We start from the raw sequence: 18397 nt of genomic DNA on the forward strand, positions 1-18397 counted from the left end.
TATATATATATATATATATATATATATATATATATATATATAACATCAATTACATTTTTTTTCAACATCATGTCATGTGTGTAAGTGCTTTAGTTTTTTTTTTTTTTGTTTTTTTTTTTTTAAATACTTTTATTTGCAATTAAAACAAGTACATCAACATCAAATTTTTTAACATAATTTTGAACACCACATGAAAACGAAAGGTTTTGCAAATGTACATAATGAATATTTACATGATGTCATGTATTTGATTATAAAAAAAAAGTGCTTTAGTGTGTTTTGTGAAAATCAGTTTTAATTAATATTTCTTAGCATTTATCTTGTCGGTCAAAAGAATATAAAACGACACAGCATTGTATAAGTAATGGGGTCTCGTGTTATGTTTATTTTTATGTTTTGTTTTTGTCTTTATATTATTTATGTTTTAAATATTATTGATTTTAATATGTTTCAATACATTTCCTTTTTATACAATATTATTCTTTAGTGATTACTTATAAAAAAATAATAATTAAGAGAAATAGTTGCTTTGTAATTTGTTTAGTACAAATCTATTAAAAGGAGCTTATGATCACCCCTATTTGACTATTTTTATAAAAAGGGAAATAAGTCATGAAAGTGGTTTGAACATTTGCTTATCTTTGATAAGTTTGATTGTATGAGAAAGATTCGGCTTTCACAGTTGTTTAAAAAAAAGGGAAAAAGAAGATACAAGAGCGTAGGGTGGTGCCTATAGAATAAAGATAATCCAACCGCAGCTACGGTAATTTTTGACAAAACAACCATCAGGTCAAAAATGAAAGAAAATTTACTTTATTTTTAACAATAAATTATTTTATTATGGTCGGCTCTGGGTCCCTAAACGGCGTGGCCCCCCCCCCCCCCGCATTGCGGGGTCTGGCGGCACTGTAGTTCCGCCCCTGACATGTATATACATATATGTTACTTTGAAATAAACAGATATTATTACTCGGAGACATTAAAATATATTTGAACATTCAAATATATATATATATATATATATATATATATATATATATATATATATATATATATATATATATATATATATATATATATATATAAACAAAATACATAAACAATATAAAAAAACTTAACATGACTATGTGAATAACATAAACATTAACATTAACAGTTACCATTATAAGTACACTTATAGTACGCATGGACATAGACATGGACATGGTCACACATAGACACGTACACACAAGTGCATTTATTCACATGCACTGTATCATAAATACTCAAATAAACATGCATGTACATATACACGTTAACGTACCTATACACAGACTTAAACATATATATGCATGCACCCTAAACACCATAGGTCGTAACGTCGAGCTTTCTGTAAAAATGCATAGGAAGGTCCCACTGTAGATCCTCACTTGCGTATATTTAGTTGGTTGTAGTTTCAATAAGAGTTCAATACTGCTTAACGAACAATTTTATATTTTGCTGCATTCATTGCTGTGTTTTAAATTCCTAGTTGACCAGCAGAAATGCTTGCTGTGTTGTGTTACGTACTGGTTGTGTTGTCAACATTGGTGGACTCCGCCACCCTGATAGTAGACACACCCCTGGGGAAGATCCGAGGAATGGAGGTGACAGCCAACAACAGCAAGACCTACTGGTCCTTCCGTGGAATTCCCTACGCCAAACCTCCGCTTGGAAAACTTCGCTTCGCTAAACCCGTGGCTTTGACTTATCAAGGTAGGCTACATGTTTAATTGAGGTTTCGAGAAATGTAGTTGTGTTCTCTGGATAATAAAGCTAGACAGCGTTAGGAATATGCTTGGCGTAGGTTTTATTATATTTCGGTCTAGATTTGTGTATTTATAAAGGTTTTTATTATAATGATGTTCATTCTTTTCATTTTCCACGTTCAATATTTAAATATTGTGAAGAGTTACGTTGCTTCGATACTTAAATTTATATAGCATTACATTAATGTTTTCCATTCCAATCTTTCTTAAATCAATACACCTAATGACTTAATTTTTATAAAAAATGTATGAAAGGAATACGTCATTTAAAATGGGCATAATTTATTTTTAAAATGTGATCACACGCTCTCATACCTACAGACACACATACAGTATGAGCTTAGAAATGCTTGTAAAAATATAAATTTGTAAAACGTTTTAAATATACTATTGATATTCTTTTGATTGAGGCATGTTGAAAAGAAAAGGCAAGTATCTTTCTGAGATTCAACTAGAGAGGGGGAGGGTTGAGAACGAGCGAAATGTATTGTATTGTAATTTCTTATAAACAGATAAAATCATTGACGGTACAGCACCTGGGAAATCTTGCATCCAAGCACCGATGATACTGTCTAAAGACGTCACGTCAGAGGACTGTCTCTTCCTCAACGTATACACCAAACACGTGGACTTGAACAACCCCAAGAAGGTCCTCGTCTGGATTCACGGTGGTGCGTTCTTGTTCGGCTCTTCTTCTATCGACGCCGGCACTTTCGTCACAGATCATGACGTCATTGTCGTGACGCTCAACTACCGGTTGGGGCTTCTGGGATTTTTCAGCACTGAAGACAACGCAAGTCCTGGGAATTACGGTCTGTGGGATCAGGCTATGGCAATCAAATGGGTCAAGTATAACATCGGAGCTTTCGGCGGTGACCCGGATGATATCACGATCTCCGGTGAATCGGCTGGAGGTGGGTCTGTTTCCCTGCTGTCCCTCAGCCCAGTGACGAAAGGTTTGTTCACCAAAGCCTACTCACAGAGTGGAGCTGCGAATTCTTTGTTTGCGAAATACAGCAACCCAAGATCTGCGGCACTGGAAATCGCCAAATCTTTTAATTGCTCAGATGGTCACGAGATTAAAGGGAACACAACCTCCTCCAAGTTGATAATCGATTGCCTCCGCACAATACCGGCCGATGCTTTTGTTCATTTAAACCTTTTTGAAGGATTTCGGGCGAAGATGACACCCCGTGCTGACGGTGAATTCCTGCCGAGAACACCACTTAGCCTCATTAAAGATACCTATTACCTGGAACAGATTGGCTTCTACAACAGGACCTACCTCGTCGGTCTCAACAACAACGAAAAGACAACGATAGAACCTTTTCATTATGGAACATTGCAGGCAATTTTCGAAAACGTCACTCTAAATGACTCACAGAAAGAAAAGCTTTGGCAAGACTATCAACAGAAAACATACTCAACCGTTATCTCAGATGGTTTAGAACTCGAAACCCTCCCTAACCATATCTTGCAGACGGTGGTCGACTGGTATGAAGACAGAAACACTATTTACACGGCCATACCTGAGATAGTAACTGACCTACAGTTCTACATCCCGACCTTCCAGGTCTTGAACGCCATCGCTAGGAGCAAGACAACGGACGCCTGGCTGCTGTACTTTAACTACTACCCCCACTACATGAGAGGGGACGCCAGGGGTATGGTACACGCCCTGGACCTCTCCTACTGGCTCGACACCCCAGCGGACGAGCTCCAAAAAATGCTCAGCTCCAAAACTCCTACCAACTTTGACGCCCGAGACAAAAGAGTAAAGGCGAGGTTAGCGGCCATCGTTGCAAGCTTTGTAAATAATGGGTAAGTATCTAATATATATAGCTTATTTCTGTATGTAACTTGTAATATGTAAAGTATAAAATGTTTGTCGCGGATACTTCCATGGATTTAAGTGTTAGGTTATTAAAGTCCTTATGGTCTAAATTTATGAGTTAAATATGAATATTAAGAGTGTTGGGAAATAATTTTCATTTTTCAAACTGAAAGTGATAATTTTCGGCATGTTCATTAAACACAAGTTTTGAAAAATATCATCTTTTACCATAATTCTAATTATGTCTTTATTTAGTCCTTTAGCACTTACTTCCCTTTGATAAATTAGAAAAAAAACAATTACTTCCCTTTATAAAAAAATATTGCATTAGTGGAAAAGAATTTACTTTTTATTACTTTGTTTTGGTGTTGGGAAAAAAATAATTACATAATTAGCGGGGATTGATCAAGTGCAAATGTTGTAGGTATTTTACGGATCAGCTTGGAGTATTATAATTGTTCATTAAATTGAAACGGGCGCGTTCGTTTAAGTGAGTGCAAAAGACTATGAATAAGTTGGGGTACTATAGTCGTTTATTAAGCTGAAACAGGCGATTCCGCCCCGGGCTAGACTGTGAGCACTTTGCGTTTATGTTCGCGTTAGTGTTTTTTGTGTGTGTTTAGATTGGGTTTGCCTTAATGGTTGCGTTTTCATTTGTTTCGTTTTTGTTCTTTCTTTTTTCGTTTTCGTTTGTGTTTTTTTCTTTGGGTTTGTGTTTGTATTTGTGTTTGTGGTTGGTTTTGCGTTTGGATTTGGTTTGTTTTCGTTTGCTTTTTCGTTTGTTTTTTTTCTTTGTGTTGGTATTGGTGTTTGTGGTTGTGGTTGGGTTTGTTGTTAAGTTTTTGTTTTCGTTTGCTTTTTTGTTTGTTTTTTCTTTGTGTTTGTATTGTTGTTTGTGGTTGTGGTTGGGTTTGTTGTTGGGTTTTTGTTTTCGTTTGTATTTGTTATTGTGTTAGCATTATGTTTGCGTTTTGTTGTTTTGGTTTTGGTTGGTTGTGGTTTGGATGTGAAATGCCGGATTTATGATGATTACTAAACACACAGGTAATGGTCTTTAACAGAAAGGTTTTAAACAGAAGCCAGAGCAGGGCCTGGTCGGGACGGCTAGTTATATATATATATATATATATATATATATATATATATATATATATATATATATATATATATATATATATATATATATATATATATATATATATATAATTTCAACGCGAACATGTTTGCATGAGTACTGTGTAATCTTTAGTAGGGTTGAGTTTACGAAGGGGGAGAGAACCGCAGATTTAAATGATCCCACACAAGTGATCGTGCTTGGAGAACAAATCGTATTTTACTCTCGAAGCCCCCTGTTATTGTTTTATTTGGTACCTGATTTCAATACTTAGGGTTTTTTTTTTTTTTTTCAATATTTTTTGCCATTTTTTTTGTTTCTGTTGTGATTTCAGCATCGAATGTGTGTGTAAATTATTTGACGTCTGCACTACCCTGATTTATAAAATAATAAAACTCCATTAAAATCCAAAGACCAGTTTTATTTTCTGGAGACATTAAATTTGTTTTCAAAATTTCCAACCTTTTATAGAAATGTTATACTTGATGTATTTGGCATAAAATATACTCAAGTGTGAGGTTTAATGCTTTACATAGTCTTTATAAGATTTTATTGTGTCTGCCAGTATAATACAGTGTTTCCGTTGGTGCATCATTGAGTTGAGGTGGCAGAAAATTGTTTCCTGCGCCGATAACAATAGGTTGCGTTTATCGAAATATTTTGATTTACTACTAGCCTGGTCATTGAGACGGACAGTATAAGAAACATGTGGCTAGTGCCAGATTAATGGGGGAAAGCTCTCCACCACTGGATGTAGTCGAAGCCCCCCCCCCACACACACACACAAATCGAAGCGCCCCCGACCTGGATGTAGCCAGAGCCCACTCTACCCCCCCCCCCCCCCCCCCCCCCCCAGAATCACAAGGCTCATATTGACATGATTACAACACATTATTTAAAATGTATACCCCAAATATCCGTCAAATGCTCACAACAGATTCTTTCCGCTCTGGGTGTCATACAATTTTGCAGTTTTTAAACAAAATCTTATGAACATACCTACACATTTTTGTTGAATTTATGAGAGCATGAAACGGCGAGACGGTATTTTAATACCAAAAAAAATGTATCTGCAAAAATAAATTAAAGACTTGTGTTTTATGTGTATTTCTTTTTAATAATAGAAGTATTTATAAAAAAAAAACGTTAACATAGTATTGTTGTGGACATTTTACAGACACCCAAGCCTGGCCTTGCGTGACATCATCCCCACTGGATGGCCGACCTATGACCTTCTCCATGCCCAGTATCTGGACTTCAACGAGAGCCCAACAGTACAGACACATCTGATGAGAGAACAACGGGAACTCTGGGAAAAAACGGTCGCCTCACTCATCGCCAGATCGCAACATAACACTCCTAATCACAGCGACCCTTGCAGTTAATGATTAGGGTCTTTTAAACAGAATGCATCATATTCTATAATTGTAGCGCTTTATTTCATATATATATATATATATATATATATATATATATATATATATATATATATATATACATATATATATATATATATATACTACTAAAACTCAAGTTTGATTACATGTTTGAATATTTATTTGTTTGTTTGTCTGATTTCTTACTGTAAAGAAACTGCTTTATATGGGGGGGGGGGGGCTGTAAAATAGTATGTAGGTAGAGAATAATTTTTTTATTGCAGACAGACTGTTAATCACACATTTATTTAAAGACGTTAATTAATTTATATATCTATTCATAGGTAGATTAACCAATTTTTTTTAAAAGATTAGAAAAACCACTACACTCGACGGAAACAGTGACATCACATGATGTGTTTATTTTTTTACATCAATAATGGCGGCCTATCGAAGAAGATTGTGTTCCCATTCCAATGTTTAATTTTCTGTCGGCTTTAACTTTAACAATACGTCCCTTTGCTGTATTTATTACGTTCCAACACTTTTCAACTGTCTTTTTCATTTAGTTTTACGATAAATTTCTCTAGATCTACAATCTCTCCAAGAAAGTTATTTATAGATCTAGATCTAGAATCTAGGTCAAATCAAATATTTATTTGTTATAAATAAAAAATAATAAAAAAAAAACGAGACTTAAGCAAACCAGTCGTAGATCTAGAATATAGATAATTCTATTTAGATTTAGATAATAATGAATTTCTATAAACTAAAATATTTTAGACCTTTATTATTTTGTATAAATCTTTGTTTCGACTATGCTAATTTTGAAATGCTGGATCTAGGGCCTATTTGCGTAGCTTAAGATTCATACGCGGATTCGATACCGGTAATTTTGCTAAATTCTAAACGTAAATTCTAAATATAGCTCAGCTGTAGATCTAAAATATAGATAATTCTATCTAGATTTAGATAATAATGATTTTCTATATACTAAACTATTTTAGACCTTTATTATTTTATATAAATCTTTGTTTGGAATATGGTAATTTTGAAATGCTCGCTCCAGGGCCTATTAGCGTAGCTATTAGCTAATGATTAGATCTAGATTCTAGATCTAGCAAGAAAAACTAAACTTAAGACTTAATCAAACGAGTCGTAGAATCTAGATCTAGATAATTCTATCTAGATCTAGATAATTTCAGACCTTCTTTATTTTATATAAATCTTTGTTTGGCTAATTTAAGATAAAATTTAATTTGAAAGTTACTACTACTAGACTTAGATCTAGATCTATGCGCGTAAATCAATTGCATAAGGAGATTCAAAGTATCAAAGTTTAGTATAAAAATTCACTGGTGACGTCACGAGTTAATAGCCAAGTTGGTAGTGTAATCGGCTCTCATGCGGGTGGCACAGGTTCTAGACCAATACAACAATGATATTTTTTTTTCAATTTTTTTTTTAGATGTGAATGATAAAGTTGCCTATCTGAACTTGGCAGGATACAGGGCAGGTGAAGTAGAGTTCATCTGTTTCTTTGTTCTAAGCATATGAAAGGATAGTGTGGTCAGAGACATGCTCGGCTGGAATCGTTTTTTAAACGATAAAAACATGTTGTCTGAGACTTGGCGGGACACTGGGCAGGTGAAGTAGAATTGAGTAGGTCACCTGTGAAGTCAGTATATGAAGGGATAGTCCGAAATTGGTGTTTTCGGTGTTTTTAAAAGATAAAAAACATATTTTTGAATGTGGGGTCTGTTTTTTGTGACGATAAGTGACACTGCAGTAGCGTAGCGAGGAGCGGGGGGGGGGGGGGGGGACATATGTCCCCGGGCGCCGACTTAGGGGGCTACAAATTGGGTTGGAAAAATAAATCGAAAGGTTGAGGGGGGTGCAAATCGAAAGTTTGAGTGGGGGGGGGGGTTCAAATCGAAATCTTGAGGGAGGGTGCACATCAAAAGTTTGGGGAGGGGGTTGCAAATCGAAATCTTGCGGGGGGGGGGGGGGGGTTCGAATTGAAAAGTTTGTCCCCGGGCGCCGGGAAGGGTCGCTATGCCTCTGAGTGACAGGCGTGATGTTTTTTGATAGATGACCCCCGAAACCCAAAGTTATCCAACGGATGACGGGTAGTCTAGTATATATATATATATATATATATATATATATATATATATATATATATATATATATATATATATATATATATATATATATATATATATATATATATATATATATATATATATTATATGAATAGCTCATACTATTAAACTAGAGAATAAATTAAAGCCCTAATCAGCAGAATCAATATTTTTTTTACGAACTGAATTCAGTCAATTTTTTTACAAAACAGATGTATCATCAGTAGATTGCTAGAAGCCATTGTATGTAATCTTGTTTAAATCTGCATAAGCTATTACAATACTTAACAATGAAAATAAATTTAAAATTAACCAGCCTATTGGAAAATTCTATATTCCACAGATCTCAGATTTTTTTTAATAAGGTGGCTGATTTGAATTACATTATTTTATTTCATTCATGCTATTAAATACCAGTATTTTTAACAATGGTATTTTCATTCTTTTTTTCTAGTAATTGCTTATACATTAGTGGATACAAGCTGAGCATTTTTGTATGAAATAAAACAATTATATGCATACACATTTACATATATTTACACATACTATATGTATATATGTATATATATATATATATATATATATATATATATATATATAATATATATAATATATATATATATATATATATATATATATATATATATATATATATATATATATATATATATATATATATAATACAATGGTATCTCAACATACCAGTGCCCTAATATACGAGATTATTTTAGATACAATCCATCAAGCAAGCAATGTTTTGCTTTAAAATAGAACAAAAATTTGAGATACATGGTAACGGTTCAAAGTTCGTGGAAAAGAAATACTCTAAAAAATAAGCAACTGATCGAACATCAATCGGAGATATTTAGTGACACCAAACACTTCTAAAAAAATTCTGGAAGAGAAAAGAGAAAAAGATAACTAAACCAAATTTAGCTAATAAGTGTACAGTAGCAATTAAGTTAATGTCAGTTCAATAAATTTTTATAGGGAAAACTGCTTTGAGATACGAGCAATTAGACATAGGATTAAGGTTATGGAACCAATTAAATGTGTATCTCGGTATACCACTGTATAATATATACATATATATATATATATATATATATATATATATATATATATATATATATATATATATATATATATATATGTGTGTGTGTGTGTATATATATATGTATATATATTTATACAAATGTATATATATATATATATATATATATATATATATATATATATATATATATATATATATATATAGAGAGAGAGAGAGAGAGAGAGAGAGAGAGAGAGAGAGAGATTTATACAGAGAGATGTATATATTTTAAACCTACTTTACTTATGTTGTTGTTATTTTCTAAAATTTAAAATAATAGTGAAACTTGATTGATAAAAAAAAAATTCTATCTCATTATATTTAGCTACTACATATCACATGATTATTGGAGGTAAATGACAATTGAAGACCGCATTCTGAAAATATTGCTACCATTCAATACGTTATAAAACTATACTTTGGAACTGGAAAATTTATGTTTTTCCCTACGTTGTGATTTAAAGAAACCACAATTATATTTATCATACACAAAATCTATTTTTTTTTAAATATGAAGGCAAAATACACACAATCTAAAACAAAAATTTCAAGTCGAAATGTTTGCCATGTAAATTTGTTTTTTTTTACAATAATATTAGCACATAGATTCAGAGTTTCTTCCAGGCATCTCTTGGGGGGGGGGGGCCTAAGCCGTAATTTTTGTGACGATGTCTGATGAGGGGGAGGGGGATGTGACGTCACACTTTTGTATTATAAAAAAGCAATGTTAGAAAACAAGTTTTAGCAGCTATTTCGCGTTTTAGAAAACTGTTTTAATAAATTGTAATAGTAATTGATTCATATACTCTATGTTGACAGAGTTCAGACAAGATTTTGGAAAAATATCTATGCTTTAAGAAAGATTCAACTGCAATTTCGAGGGGGGTATAGGCGGAGGCGTGATGTCCTTAGGGAGGGGGGGGGGTCTGGCTTTATGAGACGATGTGTGACGGAGGGGAGAGGGGGAGGTACTAATCGTCAAAAAACGTGACGGCATTTATGGTTGACCCCAGAGACTTCAGGACATCAGGACTTGAAATGCAAATAGTATTCCATGTCGTTTGTAAAAAGCTCGTTCAGTTAGTTAGATGTTTGAGTTGCGCAACGGTTAGAAGTGACGCGATTACACAGGCGGATCCTAACGTTTGAGTGTGAGGATATTTGTAGAAAATATAAATTTACACGCACATTCACATAAATAGGCGTAGATCTCTCTACATATGCGTATACATATATATATATATATATATATATATATATATATATATATATATATATATATATGTATGTATGCGTGTACTAACATATGTAGGTATTTTTTATGTTTTTGTGTATGGACGTGTATGTTAGAGAAAGTGTGTGTATGGATGTATACATGATGTCTGTATTTATGTATAATACTACGAAGTCAAGAATCCGCCTCCGACATGAAAATGTTTTTTTAAGACGCTGACTGTAAATTTGTAGACTATGGTTCGTATTTCACCTGTCCCAGAGTAAAGTTAAATAGAAATCGAAATGACTTGCGGTTGTATAGAGGTTTCAACGAGTCACGACAAACCCTCATTCCCCCCCCCCTATATATGCCCCTTATGTCACCAAAGATCACATGAAAAGCTGTAGTTGGTTTTCGCGACCTCTACTAAACAAAATCGTGTGTACGACGTTGGATATGAAAAAACCGACCTGACGTTACGTGGCTATCAAGCAATGATTTACTGAATTTGTATTGTTAAATTTATTCACCGTTTGTTTTAAAGGAAGGTTTGTGTAGTTTTTTGCTTTGATAATTTAATTATTTTTTTAAAGCCAATACCGACTACTATGTGAACAATAGGTATATAAAATGTCAAAACGGGTGTCTGGAAATAATAATTATTAGTGGTAATACCTTTTTTAGGATTCCATCTATACCTCGTTCGTCACGTTCAGCATCGACCCTGTACCGAAACTCACTTTACAACATATGGTGGAGCAGCGGGGTGTGATGGAATATAGATGGGACAAGGCGACTCTATCCATTTCCATAATTTGGTAAAACCTTAGTTTAGCGTCGGAAATTATCGGGTAATGTTTGTTGAGTTTCGGTAACTAGAGTTACGGTAAACCATGGTTTATTTGATCAGTGAAATATAAATAAATTGAAAGTCGATTGTAGTAAATTGTTTTATTTTTTAAACTTAATCGACAAAAGGAAACAAGAATAACTATAATATTATATTTAAATTAGTAGATCTAAAAATTTAAAAAAAAAACATATTAATATAAATGTAAATAATGAAGTAAAATGTAATAATTTAATGTTTTTGGCTTGCAGCGGATTTGCGACCATTAATTAATTAGATCTTGCTAGATATCTAGCTGCTGGGCCAAGTAAAAAAAATCTAGATTACGAAAATAGTTAAAATGATTACAAAATGTAAAAATAATTACAAAAATAAATCTATCCAAATTTTAAACATTCTGTATAAAAATAAAAGATGACGTCAAATAAAGTATGGTTTACAGTACTTCCGGTGAATTCCGGAAGTGTGTGACAGACTGTGGAATTGTTTTACTGTTTTTTACTGCTATGCGATTCCGGAATAATAACCGACGCTAAACTAAGGTTTTACCCATAATTTTATTACATTAATCCATACAGCTACATCAACAGCAGACACAGAACGAAGACTTCCTAACACAACCTCACATGACGACGACAAGAACAAGACTCACTTCCAAATATCTTCATAACAACCAAAACATTCTCTCTTACGTCACATCCTTATTTATTCACGCATTTTATTAATACCGCTACACACATACTCTCAAACCATCCACAACTTTATTAACTCCATTCAACTACACACATACTCTCAAACTCATTTAATACACTTAAGTCCATTCACAACATATATGACACGTACTCTTACTCGTAGACGTATACAGATCAACATTCAAATATAGGCCTATATAAGAAAAAACAAAATACATAAACAACAAAAACAATTTTACGTACATATACACACGTATGGACATAGATATGGACATGGACACTCATTGACACGTACATACACGTGCATTTATCCACATACACAGTCTCATACATAATCTAATAAACATGCATATACACATACACGTACATGAACCCATACACATAATTAGACATATATGCATGCATCCTGAACACCATATAGATCTATAGATCCTAACGTTGAGCCTGCTGTGAAAAGCAAAGTGTCCCCCTGAGGTCAATGTAGATCCTTACTTACGGTTTTTAGTTGTTGTTTTTTTTTTACATTTTAACAGTACTGTAGATTCAATAAGAGTAGTTCAATATTGCCCAATTTATTTTATATTTTACTGCATTCATTGCTGTTCCTAATATACCAGCAGAAATGCTTGCAGTGTTGTGTTACGTACTGGTTGTGTTGTCAACGTTGGTGGATTCCGCCACCCTGATAGTAGACACACCCCTGGGGAAGATCCGAGGACTGGAGGTGACAGCCAACAACAGCAAGACCTACTGGTCCTTCCGTGGGATTCCCTACGCCAAACCTCCGCTTGGAAAACTTCGCTTCGCTAAACCCGTGGCTTTGACTTATCAAGGTACGTGTTTAATTGAGGTTTCTAGAAATGTGGTTGTGTTCTCTAGATAATAAACCTAGCTAATGCACGGCGCAGGGCTAAAATCAACCCGTTGTCGACTTTAGTATATCCTAGTCTAGATTGTTACGATTCCGTAAACGTTGATTTATATGCACTTTGGCTGGATCTAAAGCACGAATTTAGTGTTAATGTTTTTTTCAAATATTTTTTTCTATTGTTTCTGTCTTGCAGCGCTTTATTTTTTTTTTAGCGAAATTATATTATGACAATTCTTTGGACCTAATAAATAGCGAATTAATTAAAACAAGCATTGGTTAGAAAAAAACATCTTTTAAAAATGTTTTTTTCAACCAACAAATCTGTTGGTCTGTTTTGGGCTCCCTCTTTTCTTTCGCCCACCCCTAGGGACTCGACTCAAGCGAGTGACGTGTCACATTTACATGCATCTCTTGCATTGTAAGTCATTTTAATATGAGCAGACATTATGCTCTTGCTCTGTACTTTCCCACAAGTCTGTGTAAGGTACTCTGTCTTGCCAACTTAATCTCAGGATCTGGCGGAGCAGTGACATGTTATATATATATATATATATATATATATATATATATATATATATATATATATATATATATATATATATATATATATATATATATATATATATATATTGTAATTTCATATAAACAGATAAAATCATTGACGGTACCGCCCCTGGGAAATCCTGCATCCAACCCCCGATGATACTGTCGAAAGACGTCACGTCAGAAGACTGTCTCATCCTCAACGTATACACCAAATACGTGGACCTTAACAACCCCAAGAAGGTCCTCGTCTGGATTCACGGTGGTGCCTTCCTGCTCGGCTCTTCTTCTATCGACGCCGGCACTTTCGTCACAGATCATGACGTCATTGTCGTGACGCTCAACTACCGGTTGGGGCTTCTGGGATTTTTCAGCACTGAAGACGACGCAAGTCCTGGGAATTACGGCCTGTGGGATCAGGCTATGGCTCTTAAGTGGGTCAAGTATAACATCGGAGCTTTCGGCGGTGACCCGGATGATATCACGATCTCAGGTGAATCGGCTGGAGGTGAGTCTGTTTCCCTGCTGTCCCTCAGCCCAGTGACGAAAGGTTTGTTCACCAAAGCCTACTCCCAGAGTGGAGCTGCGACTACTTCGTTTGCGAAGTACGGCAACTCAAGATCCGTGGCCCTGGAAATCGCCAAATCGTTTCATTGCTCAGATGGTCACGAGATTAAAGGGAACACAACCTCCTCCAAGTTGATAATCGATTGCCTCCGCACAATACCGGCCGGTGCTTTTGTTCAAATAAATCTTTTTGAAGAATTTCGACCGAAGATGAAACCCCGTGCTGACGGTGAATTCCTGCCGAGAACTCCACTCAGTCTCCTGAAAGATACCTTTTACCTGGAGAAGATTGGCTTCTACAACAGGACCTACGTCGTCGGTCTCAACAACAACGAAAAAACAACGGTACAACCTTTTCATTATGGAACACTGCAGGCAATTTTCGAAAACGTCACGCTAAATGACTCACAGAAAGAAAAACTTTGGCAAGACTATCAAAAGAAAACATACACAACCATTATCTCAGATGGTTTGGATCTCGAAACCCTCCCTAACCATATCTTTCAGACGGTAGTCGACTGGTATGAAGACAGAAACACTATTTACACGGCCATACCTGAGATAGTAACTGACCTACAGTTCTATATCCCGACCTTCCAGGTCTTGAACGCCATCGCTAGGAGCAAGACAACGGACGCCTGGCTGCTGTACTTTAACTACTACCCTCACTACATGAGAGGGGACTCCAGGGGGATGGTACACGTCTTGGACCTCACCTACTGGTTCGACACCCCAGCAGACGAGCTCCAAAAAATGCTCAGCTCCAAAACTCCTACCAACTTTGACGCCCGAGACAAAAGAGTAAAGGCGAGGTTAGCGGCCATCATTGCAAGCTTTGTAAAATTTGGGTAAGTATTTTATATATATATATATATATATATATATATATATATATATATATATATATATATATATATATATATATATATCTAATACTACTAAAACTCAAGTTTGTTTACATGTTTGAATATTTATTTGTTTGTTTGTTTGCCTGATTGACTATTGCTCATGGTTGCACTCATCAAGGAAAGCTGTAAAATAGTATGTAGGTAGAGAAAATTTTTTGTTTTAAGACAGACTGTTAATCACAAATTTATTTAAAGACGTTAATTAATTAATTGATTTATTCATACGTAGAGTAACCCATTTTTTTTTAAAAATGTTAAAACATTGACTAAACTTTGTGGGAATAGTGACGTCACAGGTTTTTGTTTACTCTTTAGTACAATAAAATGGCGGCGTCTATCGAAGAAAATTGTGTTCCCATTCAAAAGTTTAACGCGTTCTAAATCTAATTTTCTGTCGGTCATAACTTTAACAATACGTCCGTTTGCTGTATTTATTTCGTTCCAACACTTATATCAATTTTAAACTGTCTTTTTTCATTCAGTTTTACAATAAATTTCTCTAGATCTAAAGATCAGCTGTCGAAGGAAAGTTATGAATCTAGCCTAGATCTAGCCTAGATCTAGGTCACTAGACTCAATGTAAATTCTAGATCTAGACTTAATGTAAATTCTACATCTAGAATCTATTTCAGGCCTTAATACATCTAGAATCTATTTCAGGCCTTAATTATTTTATATAAATCTTTGTTTGGCTAATTTAAGATAAAATTTAATTTGAAAGTTACTACTACTAGACTTAGATCTAGATCTATGCGCGGAGACTCAAAAGTATAGTATAAAAATTCATTTGTGACGTCACGAGTAAATAGCTAAGTTGGTAGCGTAGTCCGCTCTCATGCGGGTGGCACAGGTTCTAGACCAATATGTCAATGATCTTTTTTTTTCATTTTTTTTTTTTTTTAGATGTGAATGATAAAGTTGCCTATCTGAACTTGGCAGGATACAGGGCAGGTGAAGTAGAGTTCATCTTTTTCTTTGTCCTAAGCATATGAAAGGATAGTGTGGTCAGAGACATGCTCGGCTGGAATCGTTTTTTAAACGATAAAAACATGTCTGAGACTTGGCGGGACACTGGGCAGGTGAAGTAGAGTTGAGTAGGTCACATGTGACGTCAGTATATGAAGGGATAGTCCGAAATCGGTGTTTTCGGTGTTTTTAAAAGATAAGAAACATATTTTTGAATGTGGGGTCTGTTTTTTGTGACGATAGCGTAGCGAGGAGGGGGGGGGCGGGAGGGGAGGCGGGGGGGGGGGCGGAAGGGGAGGCGGGGGGAGGTGGAGGGGGGAAGGGGGGGGGGGGGGCGGAGGGACATATGTTGGGGCGCCAAAATGGTTTGGAAAAATAAATTGAAAGGCTGAGGGGGGTTCAAATCGAAAGTTTGAGTGGGGGGGGGGGGGGGTGCACATCAAAAGTTTGAGGGGGGGGGGGGGGTTGAAAATCGAAATCTTGGGGGGGGGGGTTAAAATCGAAAAGTTTGTCCCCGGGCGCCGGGAAGGGTCGCTATGCCTCTGAGTGACAGAGGTGATGTTTTTTGATGGATGACCCCCGAAACCCACAGTTATCCAACGGATGACGGGTATTCTAGTATATATATAAAATTTCAACGCGAATATGTTTGCATGAGTACTGTGTAATCTTTAGTAGGCTTAAGTTTATGTAGGGGGAGAGAACCGCAGATTTAAATGATCCCACACAAGTGATCGTGCTTGGAGAACAAAGCGTATTTTACTCTCGAAGCCATCTGTTATTGTTTTGGTATCTGATTTCAAGACTTAGACCATGATTTTATTCAACACTTTTAGCTAGTTTCTTTTTGTTTCTGTTGTGAATGCAGCATCGAATGTGTGTGTCAATTATTCGACATCTGTACGAATCTGATTTATAACATAATAAGACGCCATTAAATTCAAAAGATCAGCTTTCACACGACTTAATTTTTTTTAAAGTTGTTTTCAAAATTTCTAACCTTTTACAGAAATTTGTTATACTCGATGGATTTGCCATAAAATATGCTCAAGTGTGAAGTTTAATGCTTTAATTAGTCTGTCTTCGATTTTATTGTGTCTGCCAGTATAGTATAGTGTTTCCGTTGATGCATCATTTGGTGAGGTGTCAGAAAATTATTTGTTGGACCGTGAACAATAGGCTGCGTTTATGAAAATCTTTTGTATTGCTACTAGCCTGGTCATTGAGACCGGTAGTATAAGAAGCATGTGGCCAGTGACAGATTAATGGAGGGGGGGGGGAAGCTGACCTAGATATAGTTAGAGCCTCTCCTCCCCCTGGATGTAGTTGGAGGCCCCCCACACACACACACACACTCACAGGGCCCCGACCTGGATGTAGCCAGAGCCCACTCTACCCCCCCCCCCCCCTCCACCGAATGTTGGCATGGCTAACAGAACCCCCAGAATCACAAGGCTCACGAATATTGACATGATTACAACACAATATAAAATGTATACCCCAAATATCTGTCAAATGCTCACAACAATGTCTATTCGCTCTGGGGTGTCATACAAATTTCTAGTTTTTAAACAAAATCTTATGAACATACCTACACATTTTTGTTGAATTTATGAGAGCATGAAACGGTGAGACGGTATTTTAATACCAAAGAAAATGTACCTGCAATAATTACAGACTTGCGTTCATTTTTTTTTATAAAAAGAATAGAAGTATTTAATTTAAGCCGATTACTTAATCTATAGGGACCTCACCTTTACTGAAAACCTGGCCACGTCTTAATTGTGGTATATCTAATAGAAAACTTATGATAAAAAGCGTTTTTATAAAGACCTTTAAAAAAAAAACTTTAACATAATATTGTTGTGGACATTTTACAGAAACCCAAGCCTGGCCTTACGTGACATCATCCCCACTGGATGGCCGACCTATGACCTTCTCGATGCCCAGTATCTGGACTTCAACGAGAACCCAACAGTACAGACACATCTGATGAGAGAACAACGGGAACTCTGGGAAAAAACGGTCGCCTCACTCGTAGCCAGATCGCAACATGGCACTCCTAATCACAGTGATCCTTGCAGTTAACTTAAACTTGGTCATTTGACGCAAACGTTTTTATCCTCTAAATAACTGTAGCGCTTTCTTTGGGATACACATTAGATGAATTGCTCATTCGATTAAACTAGAGAATAAATGAAAGTCCTACTCGGCAAAGTTAAAAATATTTTTATGAATCAAAATCAGTCAGTTTTCTTTTCTTATAAAGAGTGTCTTGAGTAGACTACTAGACTTCATTTTATGTAATCTTGTTTAAAACTGCTGAAGCTATTACAAATTTTGACAATCAAAATAAATATTTAATAAAAAAACAAGCTACTGAAAAACTATATATATTAAAAATCGTTAAGCTTCTGCTTAGACTGCTGTTGT

At 35.3% G+C, this 18397-nt stretch overlaps 2 protein-coding genes across 3 annotated transcripts; both read left to right on the forward strand.

The window, feature by feature from the left end:
- Positions 1-1522: 1522 nt before the first annotated feature.
- On the forward strand, positions 1523-6170 carry LOC131942708 (acylcarnitine hydrolase-like). Its single transcript, XM_059302624.1, has 3 exons — positions 1523-1734; positions 2300-3608; positions 5913-6170. Exons 1-3 carry the CDS (start codon positions 1524-1526, stop codon positions 6118-6120), a joined length of 1728 nt encoding a protein of 575 aa, XP_059158607.1. The 5' UTR covers position 1523; the 3' UTR covers positions 6121-6170.
- A 4786-nt stretch (positions 6171-10956) lies between these two features.
- Positions 10957-18389, forward strand: LOC131942707 (pyrethroid hydrolase Ces2a-like). Of its 2 annotated transcripts, none has more exons than XM_059302623.1 (4): positions 10957-11115; positions 12727-12942; positions 13630-14938; positions 17845-18389. In XM_059302623.1, the coding sequence occupies exons 2-4, from the start codon at positions 12732-12734 to the stop codon at positions 18050-18052; spliced, it is 1728 nt and encodes a 575-aa protein (XP_059158606.1). In that variant the 5' UTR covers positions 10957-11115; positions 12727-12731; the 3' UTR covers positions 18053-18389. The 2 variants fall into 2 exon arrangements, with proteins under 2 accessions (XP_059158606.1, XP_059158605.1); XM_059302622.1 differs by having other exon boundaries at positions 12730-12942.
- The last annotated feature ends 8 nt before the right edge of the window (positions 18390-18397 follow it).

This window comes from Physella acuta, unplaced genomic scaffold (genome assembly GCF_028476545.2).
Source record: "Physella acuta isolate Inbredline_101_S28 unplaced genomic scaffold, ASM2847654v3 ptg000421l, whole genome shotgun sequence".
NCBI classification, from domain to species: Eukaryota; Metazoa; Mollusca; class Gastropoda; family Physidae; genus Physella; species Physella acuta.